Source organism: Branchiostoma belcheri, unplaced genomic scaffold (genome assembly GCF_001625305.1).
Source record: "Branchiostoma belcheri isolate BF01 breed outbred unplaced genomic scaffold, Haploidv18h27 scaffold9, whole genome shotgun sequence".
Taxonomy (NCBI): domain Eukaryota; kingdom Metazoa; phylum Chordata; class Leptocardii; order Amphioxiformes; family Branchiostomatidae; genus Branchiostoma; species Branchiostoma belcheri.
This window is the reverse complement of record NW_017804575.1, coordinates 657,239-674,159: the sequence shown is the minus strand read 5'-3', so window position 1 is coordinate 674,159 and position 16,921 is coordinate 657,239. Positions and strand designations below refer to the sequence as shown.

General features: G+C 40.4%; 1 protein-coding gene across 2 annotated transcripts in view; it reads right to left on the bottom strand.

Annotated features, from left to right (window-relative positions):
• Positions 1-6,016: 6,016 nt before the first annotated feature.
• Positions 6,017-16,921, bottom strand: part of LOC109487851 (angiopoietin-1 receptor-like) — a 15,704-nt gene continuing 4,799 nt past the window's right edge. The window contains exons 6-19 of one of the 2 annotated variants that reach the window (XM_019791952.1): positions 16,589-16,719; positions 15,825-15,932; positions 15,287-15,392; positions 13,808-13,937; positions 12,447-12,598; positions 11,866-12,014; positions 11,342-11,499; positions 10,122-10,258; positions 9,226-9,395; positions 8,153-8,293; positions 7,933-8,050; positions 7,425-7,524; positions 6,228-6,327; positions 6,017-6,105 (exon numbers count right to left, since the gene is read on the bottom strand). In XM_019791952.1, coding sequence (XP_019647511.1) covers positions 6,085-6,105; positions 6,228-6,327; positions 7,425-7,524; positions 7,933-8,050; positions 8,153-8,293; positions 9,226-9,395; positions 10,122-10,258; positions 11,342-11,499; positions 11,866-12,014; positions 12,447-12,598; positions 13,808-13,937; positions 15,287-15,392; positions 15,825-15,932; positions 16,589-16,719 — 1,721 coding nt within the window. In that variant the 3' untranslated portion in view covers positions 6,017-6,084. Of the gene's footprint in view, positions 6,106-6,227; positions 6,328-7,424; positions 7,525-7,888; positions 8,051-8,152; positions 8,294-9,225; positions 9,396-10,121; positions 10,259-11,341; positions 11,500-11,865; positions 12,015-12,446; positions 12,599-13,807; positions 13,938-15,286; positions 15,393-15,824; positions 15,933-16,588; positions 16,720-16,921 lie in introns of those variants that run through there. The other variant, XM_019791950.1, reaches the window with a different exon arrangement.

Here is a 16,921-nt window from a genome sequence, read left to right as displayed (position 1 = left end):
TCAGCAGTTATATCTCCACCAAACTGAACGTGGCCTTTACAGACGGATTACGGTAGTCAACAACCAAGACTATATACACTAAAAGTATCAAATTCAATGGGTCGGATTTGATTAAGGGGGCACAAGGGTACTTACGTATGATAGGGCTGAATTTCAAATCCTACGCCATCTGAGTGGGCTGCTGGAAAGGGTATAAAGTGAATCTGACGTCTAACAAAATGTGGCCCGTTAAATTCAAAGATTGATACTTGTAGCAATACACTTACTCTATGTCCTAATGGTATGAAATTCAATGGGCCGGATTTAATTAACGTGGCACGACGGTACTTAATGAGTATGACAGGGCAGAATTTCAAATCTCCCGCCACAATTCACTGTCTACAACAAACTAATGCCGGCTAGCCAAACTAAACGTGGTCCACTAACTCAAAAGTCGGATTACGATAGTCAACAACCAAGAATATATGCTAAAAGTATCAAATTCAATGGGCCGGATTTAATTAACGTGGCATGACGGTACTTAATGAGTAAAAGAGGGCAGAATGTTATATCACCCGCCGCGTTTATTGTCCGCTCCGAAATAAACGTGGCCCGCTAACTTTAAACAAGGGTTACGAAAGTCAAAAACTAAGACTAAACGGGTCAAATTCAATGGCCCGGATCTAATTAAGGAGGCACGACGGTACTTAATGAGTATGAGAGGGCAGAATTTCAAATCTCCCGCCACGATGCACTGTCTACAACAAACTAATGCCGGCTAGCCAAACTAAATGTTGCCCGCTAACTTTAAAGACTGATTACGATAGTCAACAACCAAGACGTTATACTAAACGGGTCAAATTCAACGGGCCGGATTTAATTAATGAGGCACGACCGTACTCAATATTGAGAATGAGAGGGCAGAATTTCAAATCTCCCGCCACGATTCACTGTCTACATATACACCAAACTAATGCCGGCTAGCCAAACTAAACGTGGCCCGCTAACTTTAAAGACTGATTACGATAGTCAACACCTAAGACTTTGTACTAAACGGGTCAAATTCAACGGGCCGGATTTAATTAATGAGGCACGACCGTACTCAATATTGATAATGAGAGGGCAGAATTTCAAATCTCCCGCCACGATTCACTGTCTACATATACACCAAACTAATGCCGGCTAGCCAAACTAAACGTGGCCCGCTAACTTTAAAGACTGATTATGATAGTCAACACCTAAGACTTTGTACTAAACGGGTCAAATTCAACGGGCCGGATTTAATTAATAAGGCACGACCGTACTCAATATTGAGAATGAGAGGGCAGAATTTCAAATCTCCCGCCACGATTCACTGTCTACATATACACCAAGCTAATGCCGGCTGGCCAAACTAAACGTGGCCCGCTAACTTTCAACAAGGATTACGATAGTCAACACCTAAGACTTTATACTAAACGGGTCAAATTCAACGGGCCGCATTTAAATAATGAGGCACGACCGTACTTAATGGGTAAGAGAGGGCAGAATTTCAAATCTCCCGCCACGATGCACTGTCTACAACAAACTAATACCTGCTAGCCAAACTAAACGAGGCCCGCTAACTTTAAAGACCGATTACGATACCCAACAACTAAGACTTTATGCTAAAAGGGTCAAATTCAACGGGCTGGATTTAATTAATGAGGCACGACCGTACTTAATGAGTATGAGAGGGCAGAAATTCAAATCTCCCGCCACAATGCACTGTCTACACCAAACTAATGCCGGCTAGCCAAACTTAACGTGGCCCGCTAACTTTAAACAAGGATTACGATAGTGAACAACTAAAAATTTGTACTAAACGGGTCAAATTCAACGGGCCGGATTTAATTAATGAGTCACGACGGTACTTAATGGGTAAGAGAGGGCAGAATTTCAAATCTCCCGCCACGATGCACTGTCTACAACAAACTAAAGCCGGCTAGCCAAACTAAACGTGGCCCGCTAACTTTAAACAAGGATTACGATAGTGAACAACTAAGACTTTATGCTAAACGGGTCAAATTCAACGGGCCGGATTTAATTAATGAGGCACGACCGTACTCAATATTGATAACGACAGACTGATTCAAATCTCCCGCCACGATGCACTGTCTACACCAAACTAATGCCGACTAGCCAAACTAAACGTGGCCCGCTAACTTTAAAGACTGCCCTCTCTTACCCATTTAGTACGGTCGTGCCTCATTGATTAAATCCGGCCCATTGAATTTGACCCGTTTAGTTCAAATTCTTAGTTGTTAACTATCGTAATCCTTGTTCAAAGTTAGCGGGCCACGTTAAGTTTGGCTAGCCGGCATTAGTTTGTTGTAGACAGTGCATCGTGGCGGGAGATTTGAAATTCTGCCCTCTCTTACCCATTAAGTACCGTCGTGCCTCATTAATTAAATCCAGCCCGTTGAATTTGACCCTTTTAGCATAAAGTCTTAGTTGTTAGGTATCGTAATCCTTGTTTAAAGTTAGCGGGCCACGTTTAGTTTGGCCAGCCGGCATTAGTTTGTTGTAGACAGTGCATCGTGGCGGGAGATTTGAAATTCTGCCCTCTCTTACCCATTAAGTTCGGTCGTGCCTCATTAATTAAATCCGGCCCGTTGAATTTGACCCATTTAGTACAAAGTCTTAGGTGTTGACTATCGTAATCAGTCTTCAAAGTTAGCGGGCCACATTTAGTTTGGCTAGCCGGCATTAGTTTGGTGTATATGTAGACAGTGAATCGTGGCGGGAGATTTGAAATTCTGCCCTCTCATTATCAATATTGAGTACGGTCGTGCCTCATTAATTAAATACGGCCCGTTGAATTTGACCCGTTTAGCATAAAGTCTTAGTTGTTAACTATCGTAATCCTTGTTTAAAGTTAGCGGGCCACGTTTAGTTTGGCTAGCCGGCATTAGTTTGGTGTCAGACAGTGCATCGTGGCGGGAGATTTGAAATTCTGCCCTCTCTTACCCATTAAGTACGGTCGTGCCTCATTATTTAAATGCGGCCCGTTGAATTTGACCCGTTTAGTACAAAGTCTTAGGTGTTGACTATCGTAATCCTTGTTTAAAGTTAGCGGGCCACGTTTAGTTTGGCCAGCCGGCATTAGTTTGGTGTATATGTAGACAGTGAATCGTGGCGGGAGATTTGAAATTCTGCCCTCTCATTATCAATATTGAGTACGGTCGTGCCTCATTAATTAAATCCGGCCCGTTGAATTTGACCCGTTTAGTACAAAGTCTTAGGTGTTGACTATCGTAATCAGTTTTTAAAGTTAGCGGGCCACGTTTAGTTTGGCTAGCCGGCATTAGTTTGGTGTATATGTAGACAGTGAATCGTGGCGGGAGATTTGAAATTCTGCCCTCTCATTATCAATATTGAGTACGGTCGTGCCTCATTAATTAAATCCGGCCCGTTGAATTTGACCCGTTTAGTATAACGTCTTAGTTGTTGACTATCGTAATCAGTCTTTAAAGTTAGCGGGCCACGTTTAGTTTGGCTAGCCGGCATTAGTTTGTTGTAGACAGTGCATCGTGGCGGGGGATTTGAAATTCTGCCCTCTCTTACCCATTAAGTACCGTCGTGCCTCATTAATTAAATCCGGCCCGTTGAATTTGACCCGTTTAGTATAACGTCTTGGTTGTTGACTATCGTAATCAGTCTTTAAAGTTAGCGGGCCACGTTTAGTTTGGCTAGCCGGCATTAGTTTGGTGTAGACAGTGAATCGTGGCGGGAGATTTGAAATTCTGCCCTCTCATACTCATTAAGTACCGTCGTGCCTCCTTAATTAAATCCGGCCCGTTGAATTCGACCCGTTTAGTATAAAGTCTTAGTTGTTGACTATCGTAATCCTTCTTTAAAGTTAGAGGGCCACGTTTAGTTCGGAGCGGACAATAAAGGCGGCGGGTGATATAACATTCTGCCCTCATTTACTCATTAAGTACCGTCGTGCCACGTTAATTAAATCCGGCCCATTGAATTCATACCTTTAGGACATCGAGTAAGTGTATTGCTACAAGTATCAATCTTTGAATTTAACGGGCCACATTTTGTTAGACGTCAGATACACTTTATACCCTTTCCAGCAGCCCACTCAGATGGCGTAGGATTTGAAATTCTGCCCTATCATACGTAAGTACCCTTGTGCCTCCTTAATCAAATCCGACCCATTGAATTTGATACTTTTAGTGTATAAAGCCTTGGTTGTTGACTATCGTAATCCGTCTTTAAAGGCCACGTTCAGTTGGGTGCAGATATAACTGTACACATATCTCTAATGCCTAATTAGGCCCGCTGTCAACGGCCTAATTAAATCCGGCAGGTAAAATCTGAAACTTGTAGTAGACTTGTGATGTACTAAGCTATCATAACGCTTTTTTCAAGTTCACCTGCCATATTTTTCGGCTAAATTACTGATTTATTGGGTTTTCGAATCGGTACCCGAATCAGTTGCTATGTTCCATCTAGCGGCGAAACGCCGGCTGAAACGCCGGCTACGAATCGAAGGCTGTAACGCCGGCTAGCTTCACTTTGGTCTTTATCAGGATAATTAATGACCAATCACTTCACAACGTGGTCTCGCGAGAGTTACGGTTTACAAACACGTGACCTTATTCCCACGAGACTTGACTGATACGTGACGTAAAAATTGATCAAAAGTGCAATTGATCAGTAAAAGTGTCGTGTGAATAAGGTCACGTGTTTGTAAACCGTAACTCTCGCGAGATCACGTTGTGAAGTGACTGATCATTAATTATCCTGATGAAGGCGACAGTGGTCGCTGAAAATTTGATCTCTGTAAACTGTGTGTTAGAATAAAGTTTAACATTTTACTATGACCTTGTTTCACATATATTTTGTCACTTTTCTAAAATAGCGTATAGTTCTTAGTCCTACTTTACATGGAGCGACTTTAACATTGTTTAATAACGTTCTGGGCAGTTTGTTTTGAATTATGAGATGCGTGTGTAGTGTTTGACCATCCAAGTAATGATTATTGAAGCTATGATATTGGATTAAATTTTACTCTTCTTTTTCTACACTGGGTGCTGCAAAGCGGGTAGACTAGCCTCTACCAGGGTTCTAGGGTGACTGAAAAGAGTGCTGCAATTGTACTCCTTGAGCAGACCTAGTCCCCCAGCATGTTATATGTGTATTTGGCCAATTTCTACACTTTCCAGCCGCTTCTGAAGCCTGGTAGAATTTCTATTGTCACTGCTATTGTAGGTAATACGTGTAAATAGAAAAAAATCGATTCGCGAGTGTTTTATTGGATCAACAATATATCAAGTAAAAATAATGTTCTACATCTCAGCATAGATACAGGGTGTTGTTTTTACTTGACATCCCGTTTATGTTATGAATCTATATACTGATTCCATGAACCACAGAAAAGAGAGCTCTGGGCAGCTCCAGCCCAGATGTGACAGCAATATTCCATTTTAGGTCTAATCTGGCTCTTGTATAAGTATAAGATGGCTGATGGTGTTAAATACTTTTTGGTGCGGTACAAGGAACTGTTGAAATCAAACGCCCTGTATTTTTTTTGATAATGAACACATGTGCAGCTCTTATTCCATTTTACATAATAACTATTATAAAGGCATACCTTTATTGTTGATAGTACAATAATACTCTGGTTACAGTTGTGATGTTGGAAGTTCTCAAATTAAATTACATATATATATGTGTGTGTGTGTGTGTGTGTGTGTGTGTGTGTGTGTACTAACACCATCTTTTAGCAAACCAAAGTTTGCAACATGGGTGTTGTCTTCTGTCAAAATGTTAGTAATTGTTAATTATTTGTTAATTGTTAAGAAATGTTAGTAATTGTTAATACATCCTGGTTTTTAAATGAGTCTCTTCTAAATCATGTCATATTCCACACTACTAATACAATACTAATGTGCCAACCAGAAAAAGAACAAATTATATTTGGTATATGTACAAGTTGCGCGAACATAACCATAAAATGAACGGACTTAGTTACAAAGCTTAAACACATTGTCCTCTTACCACTACAATGACAGAATTTGTTCAAAACGCAGAACTCGGGAACGCAGACTTGTTGGTCGCTCTTTCTTGATCTTAGGTCTCAGGAAAGAAAGCCTGTAACAATAGATAGAACGTTTCGTTTGTTTAAGTTAGTTTGTTTGAACCTTGATTACCTCCATGAAAAATGGAGGTATTGTTTTTGGCGCGTCTGTCTGTGTGTCTGTGTTGTTGCCTACCTTGTCCTGCTGCAGCAGTTGTTCCAACATGTCCTCCGTTACGTCAGGCGTGGGTCTTACATCCGGGTCATCCAGCCAGCAGAGGTTCATCACTTCATACCTATAAGTCAGGCACAGAAAACACAAAGTCATCTTAACACCCTCTGATTGTTCCTAAGCTTATAAATCTGTAGACACTGCAGAGTTCTTTATGAGCACAAAAGGTTAATCTTTTTTTTAAGCAGATCGACCACAAACCAATCAAAGTTGGCTAAAGGTCGGGGGCAATCTGACCAAAAATTAGGCCACGCTCATACCTTTCTATACGAATGAAATCGAATTTGAGTTCAATTTGAGTCAACTTTGACCTCTGAACACGCCTCGAGCACTTAAGATGACCTACTCCTAAACACCAGACAATCGCCAGCCAACCATGGCACAACCACCATGGTCCACGCCCGGATGTTTTAAGCATTTTGAAACATTAACTCGGCTGGCGTTGTTCAACAGTAGCCGACCTAGAGCTCTCTAAACACCAGCCAACCACAGCCGAACTTAATGCTTCCGACCTACCCCTAACCATATAGTTGGGGGTACTTTTGGACAAATATTGTTAACGATATATAATCACAACAAAAAGTTAGCTACTCTGGAGAGCTTTCGAGACGCACTCTGTCTCTTCATCAACCGGTAAGATCTCGAATTGGAGCTCTCTTGTCACGTAACTTGATGTTGTTACGTGACAAGAGACAGTCATATGTATCCAGGCTTGAGCTAGTTGGGGACTCATCAGTGTTTGAGAGGCCATACTCGGCTATGTGTGAAAGAGGCTTTAGGCCACACCAATTCAATTTCTTTGTTATCGGATTTTTCTAGAAAAATAATGGAGCGGGCGGGCGAAAAAAAAAATAGCCCTAGGCATCCTATTATGGCCCAAAATGGTACGATAGGAGCCATGAAGTCAACACACCAGGCTGGTTTAAAATTTAAACAATGAATTTTGAACTTTTAATGATACCACTGCATTGAAAGATGGAATAACTGTAACAACTAGGACGAAAATGACTGCTTTCAACTGTTCAGGGCAAAATATGAGCATTTTGCAGTTGATTCTGAATTTTTTTTTGTTTCAAATCAGAAAAAAATGAAGCGGGCGAATCCGTTAACCAAGAAATTAAATTGGTGTGGCCTTAGGCATGGATGTTCTATTTTACTCACAGCTCGTCCGAGCAGCCGTTCGGTTTCTGCAGGCGGTACCCGCGCCGGAGCCTGGTCACCAGTGTCTCGTACCCACAAACCTCCGGGTAAGGTGTTCCACCTGGAAACAGAAATAAAGAATGGATGGACGACCTTCATTGTACATTTATGCCATCGAAAGAAGTCAAACCCTAAAAGTCTAGATTGTATTCTGAATAGTTGAGTTGTTTTGAATATAGAATAGTCAATTAAGAAGCGAGAAGAAGCAGAGCCTGTACATATGTAGTTTTTTTACTATAGATATATTTCAGTCTACCATGGCTATTTACCATGACCTGTACTTAGTTCGCAATGAGCAAAAATGTGCACAAAGGTCTTTCATATAATAATATATAAAGTTTAATGTCACCAATAATAATCATCATACAAAACCAATACTAGCTGTCCTGTGAAGAAGTACATGTATATAATCTATGATCTCTGTCATTGTCATTTCTACTTCAGATAAAACCAAGGCAGAGGCACTCACCCAGAGTTGCTATCTCCCACAGGACGACTCCGAACCCCCACATGTCACTCTTACAGCTGTAAACACCCTCAATCAGAGACTCTATTGCCATCCACTTGATAGGGAGTAGCAGGTTGGTCTATGGGAAAAATAAATGTGACATATGGAATTCAAAGTCTAACGACAAAATTGCCTTTATCAACGGCATCCAATGTAATTATTATTATCATATAGTACCTACCAGTGGATGTCTCATGTACTGTGTCGTCACGTACACGTCACGGGCCAGTCCGAAGTCGGAAATTTTGGCGACCAGCCGGCCGGCCTGTCCGTCAGGAGAGCACAGGACGATGTTCCTACACGCCAGGTCACGGTGGGTGATCTGTGGAGAGAAAATAACAACAAGAGTTCGGAGATCTCATAACTCCATGAAATACACGAGCTGTTGTGGCCATGAAAAATGGAGGTATTGTTTTTGGCGCGTCTGTGTGTGTGTGTGTGTGTGTGTGTGTTTCCGCACATTTGTAGTCAGCATAACTTCAGAACGCCTTTATGGATTGTGATGATATTTGGTATGCTGGTAGGTCTTAGGAGGCCAAAGGTCAAGGTCAAATATAGACCTCCTGGTGGCTGACCTTGGTACTGCAGCAGAACTTCTGGTTTTTGTATATTTTTGCAAGGCAGGGAAAACAGATGTGTGGGTAGGCAGCGCGGCTTGATTAATGAGGTTCTCCCTCTGGAATAGGCTACATGTACATGTACAGTTGACCCCTGAGTTGACCACATCTATTACAGCCTGGCCTATTTCAGGCCAAAGGAGCTACTGTATTAGCAGAAAGGCTGTGTGTTTGAAAACAAAAACCCGTGTTATTTTGTTCTGTACTGTAGTGTACTGTGTAAAAACATTTACAAAAACTCATATATTTCATGGAGGTATGAGATCTCCGAATTCTTGTTTCATTTTGTTCATCCCTCGTCATGTAATTGAAGTAATCATAATGATGCTTGACTTCTTTGTCAAATGTCACAACGCATTTCTGTCTGTTCTAACTAACCACCAAGGAAAATGACGCGTTTCGTATCAAGTCTACAAATTTGATTATGCAAATAATGAGCGTATTAACATAATTCTATTCTCATAGAAATAATACAAAAATAATACCTCCACGAGAGGTAACAATCATGACGTTTGTCATACTAAGCCACCGCTGTAAATATTTCACTGCTACTTTGCTGCAATGACTAACAAAGCGACGTACATTGTTATACAGATCACTATTCGAATAGAAATGTGGCTAAAAAAAATTGAGGTACCCGTCGGCGTTTGAGCTCGAGCATGCCCCGGGCGATGTCCATGGCCACCTCGGTGAGCTGTCGCCCTAACCCCGGCGGGAAGCCATCCTGGTGCCGGCTGTTCTGAACACTGAGCAGGTACCAGAGCAACTCCCCTGGCTCAGCGTACTCAACAAGAATGTACCTTGGATCTGACAAGATAAATTGTACATACAGCTGGTGTGTTACGCCGAAAGGCAGTTATACCGGCTATACTGATACAGATACAGATATTTTAAGCTGTGGAAATTCATATCATTATCAACACACTTAAAGCCACTGTCACACATAGTAGAATATGGCCTCCAGAACAATAGCCGACTTATACCCTACCATGGTTACATGAAGGATTAGTTTGGGAGTTTAGTTTGGGTTTAGTTTCAGTTGAGTCACTAAGCGGTAGGGAAATGGTTGGCAGCGGAGTTCGACTCAAATTTAACTCAAAGTTGATTCGATTCGTATAGAAAAGTAGGCGTGTTCCAAAGCTAGTCAGACTTCTCCCGAACTTTGTCAAACCTTAGTCAACTTGTGGGAAGGTTCAAATGAATGTGTGACAGGGGCTTTAGTTCTCATAAGCTTTACAGAGTGCCCAACTACTCTCCAAACACAGGTTTGGGTTTGGGGTTATTTTTGGAGTGTTTTTAGGCTTTTGTATCGGGGTTACTCTTTTGCACTGGAATTTTTTCTCTCCCAAAAATTCCAGTGCAAAAGGTAAGCCCCGATAAGAAAGCCCCAAAACACGCCAAAAATAACCCCAAACCAAAACCTCTGCTTGGAGAGAGTAGTGTCCAACGGCTAAAAACGGAAATAGATTCAAACATTTTCCGTTGTGTATGCTAATAAGCAACTCCCAAATATGGTCATGACCGACTGCGCACCTTTCTTTTTCACCCCGTCAATCACCAGACCAATCAGACCGATGATGTTCACGTGACCGCCATCGTCGTTGACCTCCACCAGCAGGCTCGCTTCCTTGGCGAAGTCTCGGTAGGTCATCTCGTTTGCTCGGTCCACTCTGTAGTTACAATGACGATCATCATTATTAAGATCGTATAGATTGTTTAAAACTGCATATAATGAAGAAAAATACCTAAGTAATGAAAATGTGAAGATCAGAAATTCAGTCACAAGACTAAGGATAAGCTGCCACAAACTAAAAATTGAAACTGGAAGACATACCGCACCCTCTAGAAGCAAGGTTATGTACATGTTGTAATTTATATAAAATAGAATAGAGGACGAATGTCACTTTGTTAAAGAATGTAGATTATATAGTAAAGAGTGAAATGATCTGTACAGGCTTGTACAAAACCTATTTCCTTACTTCATACACTTGAGCACTGTAGAAACATTCATATTCCTAATGTGACTTCAAGTTGACAAACCTTCCATCGAAAAACATATTTGTTCCTTTATCTCTACTATAACTGAAAGGCGAGAAGTTGAATTTATGTAATGATAGCTAGTTTCATTTTGTATATATCTTTTCATCATGTCTTGTTTTGACCTGTACTTACTGTACCTGCAATAAAGGTCGTCATTCATTCATTCATTATCACCATTATGCGTCCGGATTTGATCCGGTTAGGTACACTTGATGGTACACAGTGACGATGCAGATTCATAAGTAATTAAACACGTGCGATTTGCTTCATGCACCATTCGCTTCTCTGTATAGAGTTGTTGCAGTTTAGCTTAGTTTTGTTAAGAAATTTTCGACTTCTACGGTGTTTGCAATCGTCCCTACACCCCATGTCTATATTGTATCCCTCGACTAATCTCCAAGAAGATCCCTCTCGGTGACAAAAAGACAGCATCAATTTGGCCAGGCGGTATCCATTAGCCAGAGAAGCTCCGCGGCCACCGACGGGTGGGGATCAGGAAAAAAAAAAAACGGCCATATATAAAAAGGTAACGATCATTCCCCCACAACCTCTGCTTGGAGAGTATCTCTCGACCAGATTCTGAGACCTTCATGTATAAATTCAATTGACTGATTGGCTGCCCGTCAACCTCGACCTGCATCATAACTGGCCCTAATGGCCGAATTGAGCAATTCAGAGTATAAAGGCACAAACAAGCAAGAAACAAAGAAAACCTGAGCGTCTTGGCAGCTACAATGACGGCCTGTTGTCCTTCTTCCCTCAGCACACCCTTCCTCACGTGGCCGAATTCTCCCTCTCCGATCAGATCATCAAGAAACAGATCCCTTCTGTTCTTCAGCCATGGCTCCATCTTCTCAGACCCGACTATGTCCTTGTGAACAACATACAACAGTTAGAGCTTGGTCAGGAGTGGGTGCAATCTTACATCAAGAATACGATACTGCAGTGGAAAAAAATTATAGTGACAAATTTCACAATAAAACTTTTTGAATTATAACCGTAGCCACGAGTGCATTATTTTCAGTTTTTCCTTTAAAGTCACATTAATGTCACACCCATTAGTGTAATAGTGTAATCTATTCATCTATTATTAAATATTAAATATTAAATATTAAATATTAAATATTAAATATTAAATATTAAATATTAAATATTAAATATTAAATATTAAATATTAAATATTAAATATTAAATATTAAATATTAAATATTCTTAACAACCCAGGACCAATGTGTACCTCAAGGACTTCCTTGAATAGCTGTGTCGGGTCTAACTTGTATCTCAGGCGCTTGACTATCTGTACAGCACAGATGGCTGCGGCGATCACAACAACTACGAGAACAGAGGTTAACGAGCCAACAAGCTTTGGGTCGATGTGGACAGCCTCTGTAAAAAAATACATAGGTAAAATAGAATAATGCTGATGCGATGGAGCCAACTGTCAAAAAAAAAACAATATATATCGATGTGTTTTGCAATTTGTATTTTTTAATGCCACGTTTATCCAAACTATTGTACCTAGAGTAGAATTAAAGAAAGAAGCAACTTCACACACAAACCTGACAAAATAAAGAATTACTATGCACATTCAAATCAGGAACGTTTGATCTACGAGTACATCTATCTTCTAGTATTTATTTATCTATTTATCAATCAATCAATCTATATATCTATATATATGAGCGAATACAAATTAACTAGTTATGCAGTTCACGTATATCTCCGATATGATATAACCACTCCAATACTTTGGCAATAACTTTCTATAATAAATTTCAGACAAAAAAAATCATTACATTTACCGCCATTTTCTCTTACCTGTCTTGAAGGTAGCAAACCTGGCCTTTCCCGTCTTGCCGTTGGCAACTGTTGTAACTGTCAGGTTGTACACAGTTCTTGGTTGCAAGTTGTAAATAGTTGTTGTGACACCTGTCGGAGTGTTCTTCGGTAAAGGCACGTCAATCAGAGGGCTGGAACAATCAACCAATCAACTAATCAACCAACCAATCAATCAATCAATCAATCAATCAATCAACTTTATTGCTCAACAACTGTAGCTTGTACAATGTATGGGAAAGAAACAACAAGAGTACATACGGAAACTAATACTAAAATATAATTCTAACGAGCTAATCCATAATGATACTAAAGGTAATCTATTGTGTTTTCTTAGGAAGAGTATTATTACATTCTGTAATTCAGGAGATATATCAGCTATTTACAATCTGGTGTCGTTTTTGTAGTGATTCAGATATGAATTTTCCAACGTACAATGATATCTGAGTAGGACATGATAGGAACATGATCAAAACTAAGAGGCTTGCAACGACCATAAAATATGTGAGTAGAATATAAAAGAACTTTATTGCACGGCAATTGTACAACGTATGGCAACGACTACTTAACCAAATACAAAAAGGACAGGGCATAGAATGAAAATTAACAAGTGTCCATAGGCGACAATTCTTCGTGAAGTTTTATATTTTGCGAACAGTACTGATCACTTAACAACTGGTAACAACGTATCGTAAAAATGGCTAAATCCTTGGTCTAATAATCTAGCCTGACTAAAAAATCGCGCTCCTGGGGGCCACCTGCCCAGAGGTTTGCCGCCCCCTTGGGGAAACAGTTGCAGACTGACTAGTGTAAACACAGGCTACATCAAGTCAACAACACGACAATCTAAATAGATGAACAAAGTCAGCTTTCATAACAATATCTTTCATTTACTACATATTATTCATTTGACAAGGTATCGCAGTAGGTGCAAACCACAATCCCAAAGGATACTCGCAACCATTATACACAACAGCCACCTAATATCTGCTTAGAGAACCTCGGCTACCAGACAACTATCTACACCTACGGCCTATTCCACAGGGTTGTAACAAGTAGGGATGTTTCTAAAATACGCATTTACTTCAATATCAAAACTACTAGGGTCTAAATAAAAAGACGTACATCACCACAGACGTACATCACCACAGACATAATGACACACCACATGCCCAATTACACAGAAATGCTACGTACAGAACAATGCGTTTTGGCTGCGAACATCTTAAAGATTCGGTCCAATATTTTATGCATGAGCAAAAAGAAAAATTGTAACGTAAACACAGCTATTATAATGTCTACCTGTCAGAAAACTGGCAAAACCTGACCAGAAAATCTGGTACCTGGTGTGATGTGGTGAACTCGCCTGTAGTTGGAACAGGTCTACAGACCCTTCAGTCGGAGGTACCAGGTTCAAGGTCACTGATGTCGAATCTGTGGTGAGGACTGACACCTGTTTCACCGGAGAAGGATCTGAAAACACGTTTAAAGTTAAAACTTTTGATCCAACACAAAGAAATCTCTCACCTAGAGCTTTCGACCAGTCACTCTGGTCTTCCTCAGTAGACTGAACCAGTGAAGCTTGTCACGTGGCTTCTTTGAAGTATGACGTCATCTGGTAGACCAGATTCCTTTGACCCAATGTTGACGTCACACTTCAAAGAAGCCATGTGACAAGCTTCACTGGGTCAGTTTACTGAGGAAGACCAGAGTGACTGGTCGAAAGCTCTAGGTGAGAGATGTCTTTGTGTTGGATCAAACGTTTTAACTTTAAACATGTAACTACCAACACAGATGAACTTTCATGATAGGATCTGAAAACACAATGACACAAGAGAATTCGGAGACATCACACCGACATGAAATATCAAATCTTGTGTAATTAAATGCTATTTTTTTCTGTTCTCATTCGTTTTGGTGGCTACAAGTCACCACTTATTAGCCTGGCCTAAATCTCTCTTGAGTAAAAGGCTCCTTTTTGCTATTTGGTGCTTTGTAAATTGGCAGCTGCAAAGGAGGTCATGTAACATTGAGAAAGCAGCGAGCACATGCTATTGGACCCTGACCCACGCTAGGTATTACGTCCAGGAAACAAAAATTCGGAGATCTCATACCTCCATGAAATATATTAGTTTTTGTAAATGTTTTTACACAGTACACAACAATACAAAACAAAATAACACAGGTTTTTGTTTTTAAACCTTTGGTTTTAAATAGGTCAGGCTGTAATAGATATGGTCAACTGTACATGTAGTCTATTCCAGAGGGAGAACCTCATTAATCAGGCGCGCTGCCTCCACACGTGTTATTGCGTTAGAGGAACTCTTTGACAGCTGGTGTTTTGTTGCATAACCCGCACATCTGCTTTCCCTGCCTTGCAAAAAGATACAAAAACCGGAGGTTCTGCTGCAGTACCAAGGTAAGCCACCAGAAGGCCCTTATTTGACCTTGACCTTTGGATTTCTAAGACCTACCAGCATACCATATATCATCACAATCCATAAAGGCGTTCTGAAGTTATGCTGACTACGAATGTGAGAAACACACATACACACACACACACACACACACACATACAGACGCGCCAAAAATAATACCTCCATTTTTCATGGAGGTAAAAAGGGGTCAATTCCCTGGGGAGGCCAATAGTGTTGATGCGATGTCAAATTGATTAATGACTTTCTCACTCCGGAACAAACTGGACCCAACCATCCGTTACAACCTGTGAAAACACAGACACACACACACACACAGATACACACAGGCCGACCGAAAACAATACTACCATTTTTCATGAATTGTGATGGCTGTTGTCTACTGACCTGTGCTGATGATGGCAAGGGTGATGTACCTCATCATGGAATCCTCTAAACTATAACCTTTCCGCACATTCTTCACATTGTTTATGCCGACCGTTTCCAACTGAATCTGGGGGACAAAAATCAGGGCATCTTTTCATATTTCTAATTCCTTTTTTTGTTTTATGATGTATATTAAACAAACAACTTTCTTAATTCCAAAATTAACAAGTTCCAAATTAGTAGAATCGTGTGGCGTAACGGCAGAGCGATCGGCTTAAAACGAAGAGGTCCCGAGTTCGAATCCTGCCTTGCTACCTATCTTGTGCCCCCTTTTTTTCTTCTTGTGCCCTTAATTAGGAATGGCACTTTACACGACTTTCCTCACTTAACTTTGGTAAAAAAATAAAATAATAGATATAAAATAATAGATATAATAAAAAAATTGTCTAAAATTATGAAAAGATTTTATCTGCTCAAGCTACCTTTACGTTATTGTCCGTATAATGATTTGTAAATCAGTTGATTAGTGAAAAGCTTAAACAATTGTTCTTGAACTAACTTGATATTCCTTCCCTGGTGTCAGTCCAGCAAATTCTGCCTCCAGGTCGGTCTCATTCCAGAAAACCTGCGGAGTGTCTGTTTCATACTCTCGTGGTGAGATGTCGAGCTGAAGAAGAAACAAGAAAAGTGAAAGTGATGTCGAACCAGTTTAGCTCACTGAAGAGCTAATCTTCCACTGGTCATGACAGAGAAGACAGACGCTATGTACAGTATTTACAGGTTCATTGTACTGGGAAAATTCCACTAGCTCTTTTCGACAAGCACAATGAACAGTGGACCACTGCTTAACGTCCCGTCCGAAGGACTGCAACCCTAAACAGTAGCGTGCATGTCGGGTGAGCGTTCGGCTCGAAACGTGCGGGATTCGAACTCCCAACCTCTTAGTTCAGAGGCAGGATCGCTAACCACTGGACTACGCACGCTACTTAAAATTAAAACAAAAATTCCGAAAAACACCATTTAAGACAAATAAATGGACAACAACAAAGTGACTGCGGACTGAAATTGTGAACACAGCCACCAGTTCAACATTATGGAAAATAAGAATATTTGACAAGACCAATAAATATATTAATAGAAATAGTAGTGATAATATCAATGATAATGATGATGATGATGATGATGATGATAATAATAATAATAATGACAACAACGACGACGACAATGATAATACTGACAACAATAGTAATTGCTACAAAATGCAATGTATATCCTACTCGTACGACTGTGCTGTCTTCAATATTCATTGACTTGTAATTTTACCTTGTAATACAAGAAATACAAGACTAAGAAAGAACTGCGCCGACTCTGCTCTGTGAAGTTTAACCATTTGATTCTGATTGTGCTGTCTGTGACTGATGTAGAGTTGAAGATCCTGTCATCCTGATCAGTCGCTGTGCAAAGGAAAAACAACTAGATAAGTAACATTTGCAAAGCAAATGCATAATGTTTACCTTCGGACATGGTCTGCCCTGTTAATTTTTACTCAAACACATACATGTACTACAGGTATATGGTGATAGGAGTAGAGCAGACCACGAAATTGCAACATTATGTAACCCAACACCAGTCACCATGGTGATAGACGTCAACAAA